At 43.4% G+C, this 15,841-nt stretch overlaps 1 protein-coding gene across 1 annotated transcript in view; it reads right to left on the reverse strand.

Moving 5' to 3' along the window:
• Positions 1-15,841, reverse strand: part of DNAH6 (dynein axonemal heavy chain 6) — a 242,056-nt gene continuing 226,215 nt past the window's right edge. Inside the window, exons 71-77 of the mRNA XM_055312464.1 lie at positions 14,356-14,485; positions 11,457-11,584; positions 8,611-8,796; positions 8,041-8,113; positions 7,095-7,246; positions 4,050-4,272; positions 1-104 (exon numbers count right to left, since the gene is read on the reverse strand). Of these exons, the coding sequence (XP_055168439.1) occupies positions 1-104; positions 4,050-4,272; positions 7,095-7,246; positions 8,041-8,113; positions 8,611-8,796; positions 11,457-11,584; positions 14,356-14,485 (996 nt within the window). The remainder of the gene's footprint in view (positions 105-4,049; positions 4,273-7,094; positions 7,247-8,040; positions 8,114-8,610; positions 8,797-11,456; positions 11,585-14,355; positions 14,486-15,841) is intronic.

Raw genomic sequence — 15,841 nt, forward strand, 5'->3', positions numbered from 1 at the left:
TCACTCATTTAGCTGGCAGAGCAAAGCTGATCCCTTGGCAATCCAGTAATCTTTGGACCGCTTGGAGGGTAAGAGGACGGTCACCACAAAGTTGGTTGAATGACCTAGTTGAGGATACAAGGGCACAAGGTTTGTTACTTAAAGAATAACCCCTTGATACCAAGAGCACTGTACTGGACGTCAAGACACCCGGTTTCAGACCTCAGTCTCTAAGGATAATGGGCAAATAGTCTATGGATTTCAATTTTGTGCTCTGTAAGATGAAGATACTAGAACTAAGGGATCCTTTAGGACCTGTCAAGCTTCGATTTTGTGTAATTGAGGGAACATTGCACTAGGATTTAGCCCTGAGCCTTTAGTGGGATTTGGGATGCAGTTGGTAGGTTGGGTGTCTACTCATTTGTCTGTCCATCTGTCCATCCATCCTTTGTTCCACCCTGCAGTTAGGCACTGGGGCTCCTGAAATGACTAAGCACAATTGTAGATATTTAGTCCTCAGCTCTGGGACATCTGAAGTAAGAGGTCACTTTTGTGCTTTTTTCATTGTGGAGTGTGTGAGGGGCCAGGACCAGTGTGAGAAGAGTGTTCTGTCCTAAAGATGACACTGCCTTCATAGCAAACCCCATCTATCTGGATGTTGGGGAAGGTGCTGTGTCCCCAGCAGAGAACACACACATATAATTCCCTTTTCCGTACCTTTGTATGCCATACCCTGCGTGGTGCCTCGGCTGTGCTTGAGTGACATTTTATAGTACAAATGCAGCACACACACACATATATTTAACTGTTGGATTCAGGATTCAAATAAAGTGATGTGTCTTATTTTATTTTATCTTATTTTATTCTATTTTATTTGAGAGAGAATGAGTGGGTGTGGGGGGAGAGGGAGAGAGAGAATCCCAAGCAGGCTCTGCACCCAGCACAGAGCCCGATGCGGGGCTTGATCCCACAACCCGATCCAAAATCAAGAATTAAAAAAAAAACAACAACAACAAAAAAACAAAATCAAGAATTACCTGCGCAACTGACTGAGCCACCCAGATGCCCCAGTAGTGTGTCTCTCACATCTCTTTCCATTGGAAGTCCCCACCCCCCACCTGGTTCCTTTTGGCCTTGTAATTATTGAAACAACCAGATTATTTGTCCTATAAAGTTACCCAGAGTCTGGATTTTTGCTGACAGCATCCCTGTGGTGATTTTAAAACTGTTCCTCTATCCCTGTAAAGGGATGGTTAGATCTAGAGGCATGATCACATTCAGGTTTGAGTTTTTGGGGGCAAGAATACCTTGAATAGGTGGTAGAAGCACCTTATGTCTGATTATCTTTCTTTGTTGTGATGCTAGCAGCTGTTGATAATTATGACTTAGAGCCATTATTTCATTAGGGTTAATAATAATATTAAAATTTAGTGATGATTGAGTGTAAAGAATCCATCAGTGATTTATTTTTTGTATGTAGTATGACATAGGGTCTAAGTTTGGCATACCCAATTGAGCACCATTTGTGGAATAATTTCTCTTCCTGCCAATTTTCAAGCAGTATACACAGTGTGTTTCTGGGTCTGTATCTAGGGCATTTGATCTGTTTGTTGAGTCTTGTGCCATTGCAACATCATTTTAATTACTACCTTCTCTTGGTTCCTCTTGCCAAGAAGACAGAGTTCCTGTTGGAATTTTAGTCAATAATAAGACAACTGACTCTTAAAAAAGCGGGTGAAAGACGTGAACAGACAGTTCATCAAAGAAGATAGAAGTACCAGAAAAGATGCTTAATATCATTAGCCATTAGGAAAGCGCAAGGTAAAACCACTAGAAGATGCCATTATATTCTATCATCCAGCTGTCTATGTGACATCTAAAATTAAAAAGACTGGTTATCCTAAGTGGTAGTGAGGAGGTAGAGGAACTGGAACCCTTAAATGCCACTGGTGGGAGTTTTAAATGGTATGGCTGCTTTGAAAATAGTTTGGCCATTTCTTAAAAAGTAAAACACATACTTACCACATGATCCAGTCATTCCACTCCTAGATATTTATCCAAGGTAAATAATAGCATGTGTCCACGTAAGAATTTGTATACACCATTATTAATTTTAATATGTTCTTAGATTTGTCATAGGAAGGAGAGATGAAGACGTGATGATAGGAGTGTCTATTTTACGGATGCCTGGGTGGCTCGGTTGGGTGTCTGCCTTCGGCTCAGGTCATGGTCTTGGGGCCCTGGGACTGAGCCCTGAGTTGGGCTTCCTGCTCTGTGGGGAGCCTCCTTCTCCCTCTGCCCCTCCCCTGCTTGTGTTCCCTCTCTCTCTCTCAAATAAATAAAATCTTTTTTTAAAAAGTGTCTATTTTGGGCAGCCCAGGTGGTTCAGCGGTTTAGCGGTGCCTTTGGCCTGGGGTGTGATCCTGGAGACCCGGGATCGAGTCCCACGTCAGGCTCCCTGCATGGAGCCTGCTCCTCCCTCTACCTGTGTCTCTGCCTTTCTCTCCCTCTGTGTCTCTCATGAATAAATAAAATCTTAAAAAAATGTCTATTTTAGTTCTATTCTGTATATTACTGTTTGAGAACATACTTTATTTTTTAATGAGACAGTTACTGCTAATGAGATTGACATGTCACTTTTAAAAAAATATTTATTTATTCATCAGAGACAGAGAGAGAGAGAGAGATCGGGGCAGAGACACAGGCAGAAGAAGAAGCAGGCTCCATGCAGGGAGCTTGACGTGGGACTCGATCCCAGGTCTCCAGAATCAGGCCCTGGGCCAAAGGTGGCGCTAAACCACTGAACCACCTGGCTACCCTGAGAACATCCTTTAATTGAAAATTTTATCAGAAAAATATTTATCAGTATCTTATCAGTATCTATATTCTCCACTGAAATGAGAAAATGTTTTAGTTTTTGTATCCTGCCCACTCTCCCATATTTCTGTCATCTACAAATTTAGTTTCATGTTATTATTAAAATCATCTTTATGGTCAAACTATTATGATTTAAGTGTGTGTGTGTTTTAAACAGAGGGTCAGTGGTGATTAACTTAGAGCCATTGTATGTCCCAAAATAGGTTTATTACTCCTTCCCTTTTGGATGATAATTTGGTTGCATCTGGTTCAAGGTTGCTTTTCCTCAGCCTTTAAAAAGTTGTTTGTCTATTATGTTTTTTATGTGCTCTGTGGATAAAGAGAGATGCCTGAGGTCAATCTGATTCTCATTCTCGGGAATTTTAGTTTCAGTGTATTAATATAGTTTATCTTGTTGCTCTGAGTGTTTTTTTTTAATCTCTGATAGTCTTAAGTATCACTTTGATATGTCTTAAAATTTAATTCTTTGTTGTGTGCTTTCAAAAGTCATTCCTACCACTTTGTGAGATCTTGTGATCTGAGAACTCAAGTGTTTGTTCTGTTCTGGAAAATTATTAGCCATTATTATCCCTCTTTTATTCTCTTTCTCCTTCCAGATTGCCTGCTAGATTAATACTGGAAAACCTGGCTCCTTTCATTAGGTCACTTTTTAAAAAAAAGCATGTTGCTGTATTGCGAGGGATTCCCTGCTCACTCCTTAGCTGTGTCATTGCTGAGTACGGGCGGTTCTTCAGCTTCTCTGTCCATATTGCTTTCTACTTGGCTTCCTTTGTTCAGGGCTGCATCTTAGTTTCAGGCCCACTTCATCCCCCTTTTTGCAATATGGCATTCTATTTTTGGTTTATTTTCAAATCTGTTTTCTATGATGAGTCTCAGTGCCTTTGGTGGAAGAGATTTTTGTGTGTACAGAGGCCATCATTGGGAATGACTTCCCAAATTAGAAGTCTTTGCTCAATAAGCTCTATTTTCTACCTATTAGACTAATAGAAGAAAGCATTAATTTTATGTCAGTCCATACTCAATAGTTAAAAGTGAAGAGAATTTATAACATTTATAGATTAGTATGTTATAACTGGCCTCATTTTAAGCCTTGCTAATTGGTTTAAAATCTCTTGTTGCACAGTGTAGCTTTTTTTTGGACTTCTGTAGTTTGCATTTTGTCATCATTTGGACCAATCTTAGCACGTCCTTACCTGTGGTTGAGAGTGTTCCTGCCCGGGCCCCTGTCTTATAAAGTGGGGAGTGGTAAAGTGTTGGGTTTGGCACATAATTTTGTCGAGGCTCAAAATGCACCACAGGCAGCATTGGATTCATTTGTCCTGGCAATGCATCCTCTATCACCATCTCCACATTGTCCCATCGAGAAGCATCCATGAACATTCCATGAACAAGAACACCATCTTCAGGAGAGGGCAACTGAAAGATAGCCAGAAGTTTAAAGGTGAGAAGAGGAGAAGGGGATTAGCTATTGTGGGCCATTTTCTGAGTCCCACATCCTTACCAGTTAATTCTAAGAATCACTTTACAGATTGCTGTTATTCTTACATTTTAGAGAGGAGAATACCAAGGCCAGAAAGGTAAAATAACATACATCTTAGACACCAAATCTCATATTTTCCACACTCCACCAGGATCTCTAATAGGGAATACCATGTATGGGCTTCAGACTGTCTGATATGGTGCTATGACTTTCTCCTTCTCATGGGAAGCAGATGGGATAGGAGGGCTGTGACTATCATGTTCTTTTTAGCAAGGTCTTTTAAGGGTCTGGATGCCCTCCTAAAGATAGATTACGTATCTGTAATAACATTGTAGAGCACCAATGGAAAGTTCCTTTTTTTGTTTTCAGAAATTATGCTAGATTTTTAATGTTTCTCTTAAAGCAGGGGGTGGGGGGCGACAGAGAAAAACTGTGCCCCTTTGTAGCCATAATTGGATGCCAGCACTTGTGTGCAGTTTCCGCCAGTTGTAGCCTTCTGTGTCATCCTTCCTCAAACACTGAGTGAATTTGGCCACTTGCAGAGCCAGTTATCTTTTGGATCATTGGAGCTTCACACCTGCAGGCAGATGACCAAGGTATTTGGACATAGTATATTTTTATCATGAATAAAAGAATGGTAAGCTCTTTTTGTCTGATCTTTACTTTCCAGCATCCTGAACTTGGTCTCTTGGACAGGCAGGGTGGGGCAGGCCTTCCTGTTTTGCGGGCGGCTGTGTACACTTAGGTAGGTTTGCCTTTGTAGGGGCTGAAACCATCCTGCTGTGCACTTGCCAGGCCATGTGTGGGAGCCAATTGGGCATCTACCCAGAGGAAGAGTGTTTTCCTTTTCCTAAACTGCACAAAGGTGGCAAATGGGTTGATAGTGGCCCTGCTTACTTATAACAGAACTAAAGCTGTCTCAGCACAGTCTCTTGCATACATTTGCTGGGAGGACCAGGAGTTGGGCAGAGATTCTAAGGCATTGTCATGGCACAGTGCCTGTGATCTAAGTGGAGATGTGGTGTGGATGGGGGCCAGGTGGAGGGACAGAGGCCCTGGTGGTCACTGTAAACTTCTGTCAGAGTCAGCGTTATATGGCAGGTAGAAATGTTCCTGGCACTGAGCAGGGCCAGCATCCTGGATGACCCTGGCGAGAGCTGTAATGTGGGTATTGTTTTGCCTTCCCCTGTCCTCAGTTATTCCTGATATGGGCCTGGGACAACTTCCTGGCTAAGAAGGAGCTCAAAATAATGAGTGCAACTCCTGATTTAATTTCTCTTTAAAAAGCATTTTGATGCTAAAATGTATTTCCTTAAAAATATAACCCTTTTATTGTCATTTTAAATACAGGTAAGGAAGAGGCATGGGATATTATAGTATTTCATAAGTAAGCCATGAATATTGGATCAGTTTGGTCTTTGTAAGTTTTTGCTTGTGAGAGCAAAGCATAGATCAGTCAGATCTGAGTGGAGTGGATAGAATTATCCAGGAGCAATTTCTACTAACTGATGCCAGGATATTTTAAGGAAAGTTTAGTAAAGCCATTTACCACAATTATGCTGATTGGTGAGTGAACAGTTTCTTGGAAAAAGCAATCTGGAGCAGGTCTTTGATTATATTTATAAGGCTCACTAGTGTGGATAGATGCTTTGAGGCAGAGCTCCACTCCCCCATCAGTATCTTCTCAGTGCATCAAAGCTGGGCAGCTCAGGTTGGCAGCAGTGGGTCTCATCCCTGGCTGTACACTGAAATCACCAGAGGAGCTTTGGAAAATAATGATGCCTAATGAAATTGGGGTGATTTTGATGTAACTGCAGTGTAGTCTGGGCACTGGGAGTTTTAAAAAGCTCCACAGGTGATTCTAACCTGCAGTCAAGGTTGAAAATTATTCTAGAGCAGTGGTTTTCAAACTTTAGTGAGCTAGGAACCCCATGTAGGACTTGTTACAGTATAGATTTCTGGGTCCCAGCCCTGAGTTTCTGATTTAGTAGATCTAGAATGGGTCATTGGAATCTGCATTTCTAATAAGTTCCCAGGTGATGCCAGTGCTCCTGGTATTGGAACCATACTTTGAGAACTTATGCTCTAGCGGGAGTAAACTACATAAGCAGAGTTTAAACTGGTTTCTTAAAAAAAAAAAATAAACTGGTTTCTTAGTGCATTCCTATTAGTTACATCATGCATTTATGGTTCAATAATGTATGAAGTTAGTATATCACTTCTGCTAGGAGGCATTTGAAAGAATGGCAAATAAATTCAGCCTATAATAATATTTATTGTAGGAACATTATGTGCTGGTTCATTTACACTGCATTACAATTTTGAGGTTGGTGCTATCAGCCCCATTTAACAGATGAGAACGCTGAGATGCAGATGTGTTAGTCATTGCTCTAGTACACAGATGGCAAAGGGGAAAGTCAGAATTTAACCTCAGGCCTGCCTGATTCTAAAACCTTTGTTTTTAACATCTTGCTAAAATCCTTATATTTAACCTCTTTACCCATAAGAAGAGAAAGTTGCTATAGGTATCCAAAAAAAAATAAACAGTGTTACTTTAAAAAAAAAAATCTCTACAAATCAGACTAAAGAGTTCCCATATAGGCATTGGTAGACTGGGGAGTTTGTTTGAGGGCTGTGAATCTTGTCCTGCTTCTCATGCTCCTGCATGTGGGAGCAGCAGGGCAGGGGAGGTTGGCTGAGATGTCAAATGACAGTGGGACAGAGCTGCTTTGCTGTAACAGTAGTCTGGGGACAATACCTCCAAGTCCATGGGCAGTTCTTGTCCAAACTGCACTGTCCTGGCAGCTTCTATAACTGCTGCTTGATCTCGATAGGTAGGAATGATGTTGTAGTTGAAACTCAGCTCATCTATAGGCAAATTGTATTTCCGAGCATGATTTTGAAGAGTTCCTGAAATATGAAAACCAGAAATCTAGGTCCTTCAAACAGCTGCCGCTTCTCAAACATGGTCTCCGCTTGCCTCAATTAGACTGCTCTAGCATTTGAGAGTTTCCTCTCCATCTTGAAGTCTCAACCGTTAGTACCTTATTCTGGATTTGTTCATGAGAGAGGAAGCCTGAGGGGATGTTGGGAGGGGTGGAGCCATGGCAGGGCTGGGAAGAGGGAAGCAGGCCACATCTCAAGTGCACTGCTCTGCAGTGAGGGAGATAAGCCAGTGCAGGACTTCTAGAGCCCAATCTCTCTAACTTCAAAATCCTGCTCAGCTTGTCTTGCATGGGCTTGTTATAAGGGATTCAGAACAAGACAGATTCTAAAGACAGATTAAGGACTCTAGCTGGAGTGAGGGCTAAATGGAAGGGCTGATGGAAGGACGGAAGGAATATTTTGTAGAGGGAAGGGAGCTGTTCTGAGGTGGGTCTGGAGTAGGTGGCAAGCTGGTGGTGCCTTTGAGCCTGGGTTGCAAGGGGAATGGGGTATGCTGTGGACATTCACAGCAGCAGCAGTGCTCACACTGGCATGGCGGAGAGGGGCAGGGATTAGGTTGTAGGGGAGCATCTGCTATTTCTGCCATCCTTTTCCCCAGCAAGTGAGGGAGAGCAGAGCCTCACTGAACTGCCCTATAATCAACTATCCACGGTTAGGTCATTAACAGTCATGTCTTTTCCCCAATTCCTGGAAACCCAGTATGTGACAAATCATGGTGTTTTCTGTGGGCTTTTTCTGGGGAAAGCACTGTTTATTACCTGTTAGAAATCCTTGAGGAAAGAAGAAACCAGAGATCCAGAAGGACTTAGGCTGCCCTCTTTTGAGCCACAACTAAAGGAGAAACATTATATCATAATGTATTGTTTTTCTGTAATGGAGTTTGTTATTTAAATCAAAGCCATATTTTGGAGTGCCTCTCAGGAGACAGAAGTTCAACTAGCTGAGTTGGTCACCAGCCCCATTCTCACTGCCTGCGTGTCCCCTTTCCTCACCCAGCAGCCTGACTATAGATCCAGAACCTGGTTATTATAGGGGCTGTGGAAGAGGGTAGACCACAACAAGGTCACACCTGGCAGTTTGGACTCCTGTCAGATTGGTTCTGGACCTCACAGTGGGGTCCCAGGAACTAGATCTGAAAACAAAACAGGATGTGGGGATAAGGGCCCAGGGCAAAGTACATTGTAAGGAGCATGGCTTTCAAATTGATTGAAGTTTCTTTGGGCTTAGATGATCCCTCAACAGTTGTTAGTGTTTTCATTAGCTAGGGCTTCCTAAGGACTTTGAGGTCTACCATGGTCATCAAACCCCAAAGAAGTGACTTTTCTTACATCCACAAATGCAGTCCTCAGGATAAGGTCTTTGACCCATGATCCCAGAGGCTTCAGGGATGGGTAGGCTGTGCTGGACCAGAGAGAAGGAACCTGGTTGTTGAGGAAACTGTTGTATACCTTCTCCATTTCCTCAGACATCACTACAAGACCAGCAATGGCTTTGTTGAGTGTTTCCAGAGAAGTCTGAAAGAACAAGAACGGGGGTGGGGAGAGGGTGCCTTTCACAGATGTAATCATCAAGTGAGTGCAACTTCTTTGTGGTGGCAGGTACTGCCTTGGGTTGAAGGGCCCCCTTGCTGGGTTCCATCCTCTCTGCACCTGTCTGCTGGGCCACACCCTCTAGTCTTTCATCCATGTTTACAACACATGACTATAGGGGTGTGAGACCTGGGGTGGGGAGCTGTTCAGGCGGTTAATAGCAGAATCCAATGAAGTGGGAAGAGGGGAAGGAGAAGAAATAGCCCCTGAAGCCTAGAGAAGTGGTTTCAAGAAATGCCACTGAACAGCTCTCCTTCGGGCTAAAGAAAAATGGGCCTGATGATTAGTTATTTGGGAACCATGGTGGTGGTGATGGAACTACCTCATGCCACTGGCTAACTCTGCCCAGGGGCTGCCCATGGCCTCTGAAGTTATAGCAGAGAGGGAAGATTCTTAGATAAGACCAGTCTTTCTCAGTTGGTACCAGAGAGAGTCTCCTTGAACTGGAAACACTTCCTTAAGACATTCCCCTTACCCTCCTCCCCTCAGCACAACAAAAATCAGAGGCAGGCAGTAGTCCTGGAAGGTGCTGGGCTGGCAGCAGCTATGAGAAATACAGGGTAATATTTGCCGTGTGGCTAAAGATGAAGGCAGGGCGTATAGATTGGTATGGCCTGTGTGGGTTCCAGTTTTGTGAAAACTACTGCCATCTACTGGGAAGATATTATAGAAAGATGTTAGAGGCCAAATTTATGTTGATTTCAAAAAACAAAATAAGGTCCAGGACCATATAATTCTGGAGATAGGCCACATGTGGATGAACAAGGTTAGCCAGCCTTCCTACCCACCTCCCTGCCTCTCTTCGCAAGAGGCAGTCGTATGAAAACGTAGAGTTTTAGTTAGATTGCCCTTAGGATGTGAGGAGCCCTTTGCTGCATTGGAGGGCAAGGAGGCTCTTGGCTAGAGCCAAGGCCGTATTCCACCTTAGATATCAAAAATGGAAAAAGGAACAGAAGATTTGCATAAAATGCTGGGAGAATGCTTAAGTTGCAGAAGGGGATTAGACAGGTAGGGTCTTCTAGGTCTGCTTAAAATAGATGTCACCTTGTGGCCGAATCTCCCAGAGGAGGCAGTTAACACACGCTGTGTGCAGGGGGAGAAAGCACCCTTCCCAATGTTCTCTGTGGTGAGAAGCCTGACTGACAGGGTGGCCTCGTCTCTCCCAGGAACTGCCCTGTCTCATAGTTCTAACTAGAGAGAGGAGAATGGGCTCCTCTCTGTGCCCCTACCTTCCTTCCCCTTTCTTATTGCTACCATGGTGAAGTGAAGGTGAGGCTGAGACAGAGTCAGGGCAGGACTGGGCAGAGGTCGGGGTGCGGAGGGCAGTGAGGGTCCACCACCCCTGCCTCAGATAGGAGTGCTCTGCTGACTCCCCATTGCCTTGCAGGCTGCTGCTTCCTGGACTCTTCGCTCTTCCCCTTCTTGTAGGAGAATTCCTCCATTATTGGGAGAGTGATGTTTGACCAGAAGGGGCCATGAGGAGATTTGAGAGCCACTCTCATTCACTGGTGCATTCAAATATTCGTAAAGATTTAGTATGTCTTAGGGACTAGGGAAACAAAGATGACTACTATACTAGTTTCCTTTTCTTCAAGAAGTTCATTGTCTAATGGGGGAGCCATCTTTGTGGAGGGGTAATTACAAAGTAATGTGCAAAGTACAGTGATAGACACCTGAAATGAAGGAGCGGTGAGGGGCTTGTAAGTTATCTGATGGTGGAGGGACAGGCTGGTGTGTCAGGAAGATTTTTTGGAGGAAGCAACATTTGGATTTGTTCATCTTCAGGGAGGTGAAAAGGTCATGATGTGGAGGAGGCAAAACATGAGCAGCATCAATGTCTGTCCTCTGAATAGTGGTACTCCCTTAATTTTAGCTGGGCACATAGCAATCCAATATAGAGACTATATTTCCCTCCACCCTTGCAGCTGGTGTATGGCCATGTGACCAAATTTTGGCTAATAGGGTACAAGCAAAAAAAAAATGATGTATGCAACTTCTGGGTCATATTTTTATGCAGAACATGCTTTTTCTCAGCCCTCTTTCCCCTGTCCCCTAGCTAGCCAAAGGGGACAATAGGAGCAGCCACCATAGGCTCAGAGATGCAAGCTATCTGTTGAGGCTGAAGAGCCAGCCCTCCAGCTGGGATCCCTAGATGAGCTCATAAAGCAAGATTAACTACCCGTCCTATAGGGATTCCTCTGGGCTGTTAGCTGAGATGGAAGTGAATTTTTATCTTGTTTGATCATTGTATTTGGAGGTCTTTATCATAGTAGTTTAATCTCTATCCTGGCTTTTTCAGTAGTGATAAGCCCTGAGCTGACCTGGTATACAGCTGATTAGATACATCGAGATAGGGTAACAAGGACACTGGGATCTGCAGCATATACTGATGGAGGCATTATTAGAGAAGGGGAACAGACTTGTCAGATGAGGGTCAATTCAATTTTAGACTAGTTGTGTTTGAAGAGTTGTTAGTATATCCAAACAGAAATGTGGAAGGAGTGGAAATGGAAAATTCTTATGACGACACGCTTCTCTACAAAGCTTTGGTACCCAGCAGCTGTGCTGGCAGCGAGCGCTCATACATGTATTAACTTCAGTAGCCTGTTAAAGCGGTCCACTTCTTGTCCAAGAACGGTAGTCAAGGAGTTAAGGCGTCCTTGAGGATCCTTGACGAAAAGGCTCTCAGATGCAGTCTCCATTTCTAGTGTTTCTGAAACACACACAGCTGATTCCTCAGATTGATTATCACCGATTTCTGTCCTCATAACATTGCTACTGTAATGCACTTACCTTAACTTTTACAAAACCAGCTTCGTGTCTGGGCCTCTGCTGAATGGGGGTCAGGCCATGCAGACCTCGGTGGCAAATGCCAGCAGGACAAGCAGCTACCTGGTAGATGAGGGCCATCCCTGAGACCAGAGGTGCTAGGGACCCTGAGTCGTCTCTGCCATGCAGGTATGGAACCCCCCTCTTCCCTGCATGCCTGCATCGCATCTCAGAGATGAGGGGTTTGGGGAGGGGGAGAACGAGGGATGAGGCAAATGTAGCATTTATCTTGTTATTGAGCATTATTCAGAGGGACTTACTCAGTTATTAGACCCATGGTTCAAGCTGAATCGAACCTTTTGCTCTTCCTTTTCTCTACAGTCTAGCAAATGGAGGCTCACATGAGCTATAAAAAAATGAAGGACCAGCATTTTCCCTGCATGTCTGAGTAAGGTGTTAGTGAGTGGCTCTGAAGTACATGTACTAAATTCCTTCTGAATTCACATTTTTACTGCTCTAGAAGAATCATACAGCAGTGTGGCTTGGTCTAGGCTCAGGTCCCCAGTGCTGTGCTTATGTGTCCCCAGTCTCCTATCAGCTCCTCACAGGCTATTCCAAACCCTCACTTCTTTTATTGAACTAGTCATATCCCTGTTCCCTTAGCTTCAGCAGATTGCATCATTTATTTCACACTGAAAGTATAAGCTTTATTAAGCTCGGAGAGAAAAATATAGGTGTCAGTGGAACTCCCTGAACCGAGTACACGGTATTCCAGCCGGCTATCTGCCTAGGCATCCCTTTCTACCCAGCCCTCCATCTTATATTTGTTAAAAATTGCTTCCTAAACTAAGTTTGCATCAACATCAACAGACCCCTCTACTCAGGAGGCATTCTTTTGAGGGCCTGTCTTGGGAGGAGTTGACTTGCTTCCGAGGTCACACAGGGCTTTTCTTCTGGGGTCTTGGGAGGATTGGCAAGATTCAGTCTGTGGTATGGTGACATAATAAGAAATATATATTTTGGTCTTTGTCCCTGGTTCATTCTGGCTGGAGCCCCCAAAACTTTTGTAATTTCCTAAGTAATAAGAGTGATAGGAGCATCATTTTTTTTCCTTTTTAATATTTGGGTTTGGCCCCGGCTCGTGAAATAGCTTCTGAGTGTTAAAGGTAAAAGGAGCATCTTTCATTATTCATAACATAAACCTGAGTTTTTGTTAATGAGGTGGCTTTGGAAAGCCTGTAAGGGTAGGGGGCTTGTTGTCAGGGGGACCAACCATGTGATTAGACTGTTGGAACAGTTCCGACTGAACTCTTGGGAGGGGGGAGAGGGGCTAGAGATTGAGTTAATCACTAATGGCTAACAGTTTAATCAATCCTGTCTAATAATGAAGCCTCCATAAAAACTGTAACTGGAGGGGTTTGGAGAGCTTCCATGTGCTAGAAGGGCAGCGTACCCTGACTCCATGGAGACAGAAGCTCCTGCACTTGGACTCTTCTAGACCTTGTCCTGTACATCTCTTCTTGTGATTGTTTATCTGTACCTTTATTATTTATATGTAAATATTTTCCCCTGAGTTTTGTGAACCATTCTAGCAAATTATAAACCTAAGAAGGGTGCTGTGGGAACCCCCAAATTATTGCCAGTTGGTCAGAAGTATAGGCCACAACTTGGGACTTGAGATTAGCATCTGAAGTGGAGGGCAGGCTTGTGGGATTGAGCCCACAATCAATCTGTGGGGTCTGTGCTAATCCTGGTTGGTTAGCGTCGTAATTGGACTCTAGGATACTCAGTTGGTGTCCAGAGATTTGGAGAACTGCTTAATGTAAAGGGAAAAGCCCATGTTTGGTGTCAAAAGTGTGAGAAAGAAGCAGTTTACTTTTACAGTACACTAAGAAATGTAAATCTACAGTCATTCTAAGAAAAGTGTGAAAGTAGATCTTTCATCAATTGGGAAGATTCCTTAACTCACCAGAAAACAAAGTGATATTAATTTAGCCATTTTTCTTGATCTAGAAAAAAAATGAAACAGATTCTAGAGCAGGGCTGTCTAATGGAACATTTTACAATAATGGAAATGTTTTCTGTGTTGTCCAATATAGTAGCACTCAAAATGTGGCTAGTGCACCTGAGGATATGAATTTTAAATTTTACTTATTTATATTTAAGTAGCCACATGTGGCTAGTGGCTACTGTCTTGGGCAGCACAGGTCTAGAGACACTAGGAAGCTCAAGAAAAAGTCTGTTAAAGTTACATGGGGCTAGAAACCAACTTGCTCCTAATGCTTCCGGCAGTTGGGTTGTTGAGGTGCTCATGGCCTCCAGTCCATAAGTGGAGAGCTCCATGTCAGAAGTGCTCGCTACAGGGGATCCCTGGGTGGCTCAGTGGTTTAGTGCCTGCCTTTGGCCCAGGGTGCGATCTTGGAGTCCCGGGATCAAGTCCCACGTCAGGCTCCCAGCATGGAGCCTGCTTCTCCCTCCTCCTGTGTCTCTGCCTCTCTCTCTTTCTATGTCTATCATAACTAACTAACTAACTAACTAACTAACTAACTAAATAAATAAATAAATAAATAAATAAATAAATCTTAAAAAGAAGAAGTGCTCTCTACATAAAGAAAGGTGTATATAATAAAGCAGATTTGGAGACCTCATCACTCAGCTTTCTGAGTTTATTCCTAAAAATCCTATGATATACAGAAGCCAGGGATTATTTATTACCTGGAACTCTGGTCTGGACTGAAGCAACAAGTTCTTGGACAATTTCATCATTGCTTTTTCCCTCTCCACCAGAAGATGACCTTGGCTGAACCTCAAGTATGGTGTTGATTAAAGTGTTGGTCTCTTTGTACTGTAATGGTAGGAAGGGACAGAACAGTGAAGACTCAGATTCTTAGAAAATAATTTGCAGCACAGTTTACTTATAAAAATAATGGCAATTGTCAAAAAAGAAATTTTTATGTTGAAGATAGAGTTGGTAAAATATGCTCATTGGAAATGCACAGTACAGGTGACCCTTGAACAATGCAGGGGTAAGGAGAATTGCCCCTCCTGGTCACATAGTCGAAAATCCATGTATAACTTGATTCTTCAAAAACATAACCACTGGGGGATCCCTGGGTGGCTCAGCGGTTTGGCGCCTGCCTTCGGCCCAGGGTGTGATCCTGGAGTCCTGGGATTGAGTCCCACATCAGGCTCCCTGCATGGAACCTGCTTCTCCCTCTGCTTGTGTCTCTGCCTCTCTCTCTCTCTCTCTCTCTCTCTCTCTCTCTCTCTCTCTCTCTGTCTGTCATGAATAAATAAATAAAATCTTTTTTTTTAAAAAAAACATAACCACTAATAGCCTACTGTTGATAAGAAGCCTTAGCAATAACAGTTGATTAACACACATTTTGTATATGTATTATATGCTATATTCTTTTTTTTAAAATTTTTTTGTTTTTATTATTTATTTATGATAGTCATACAGAGAGGGAGAGAGAGGCAGAGACACAGGCAGAGGGAGAAGCAGGCTCCATGCACCGGGAGCCCGACGTGGGATTCGATCCTGGATCTCCAGGATCGCGCCCTGGGCCAAAGGCAGGCGCCAAACTGCTGCGCCACCCAGGGATCCCTATATGCTATATTCTTAAAGTAAGCTGAAGAAAAGAAAATGTTAGTAAGGGAGCCCCCACCCAGGGATCCCTATATGCTATATTCTTAAAGTAAGCTGAAGAAAAGAAAATGTTAGTAAGGGATCCCTGGGTGGCGCAGCGGTTTGGCGCCTGCCTTTGGCCCAGGGCGCGATCCTGGAGATCCAGGATCGAATCCCACGTCGGGCTCCCGGTGCATGGAGCCTGCTTCTCCCTCTGCCTGTGTCTCTGCCTCTCTCTCCCTCTCTGTATGACTATCATAAATAAATAAAAATTAAAAAAAATGTTAGTAAGAAAATCATATGGACACCTGGGTGGCTCAGTCGGGTATGCGTCTGTTTGGGCTCAGGTCATACTCCCAGGGTCCCTGTTCAGCAGGGAATCTGCTTCTCCCCCTTCTGTGCTCCTACCCCACTCAAATAAAATCTTAAAAGAAAATAATAGAAAATACATTTATAGTACTGTATTTATTGAAAAAAAATCCGTGTACAAATGAACACATGGTTCAAACCTGTGCTGTACAAGGGTCATTGTATATGGTGGTCAGTGTTATATTTAAACATTTTTGGTTGAAC

This window comes from Nyctereutes procyonoides, unplaced genomic scaffold (genome assembly GCF_905146905.1).
Source record: "Nyctereutes procyonoides isolate TBG_1078 unplaced genomic scaffold, NYPRO_anot_genome, whole genome shotgun sequence".
Classification (NCBI taxonomy): domain Eukaryota; kingdom Metazoa; phylum Chordata; class Mammalia; order Carnivora; family Canidae; genus Nyctereutes; species Nyctereutes procyonoides.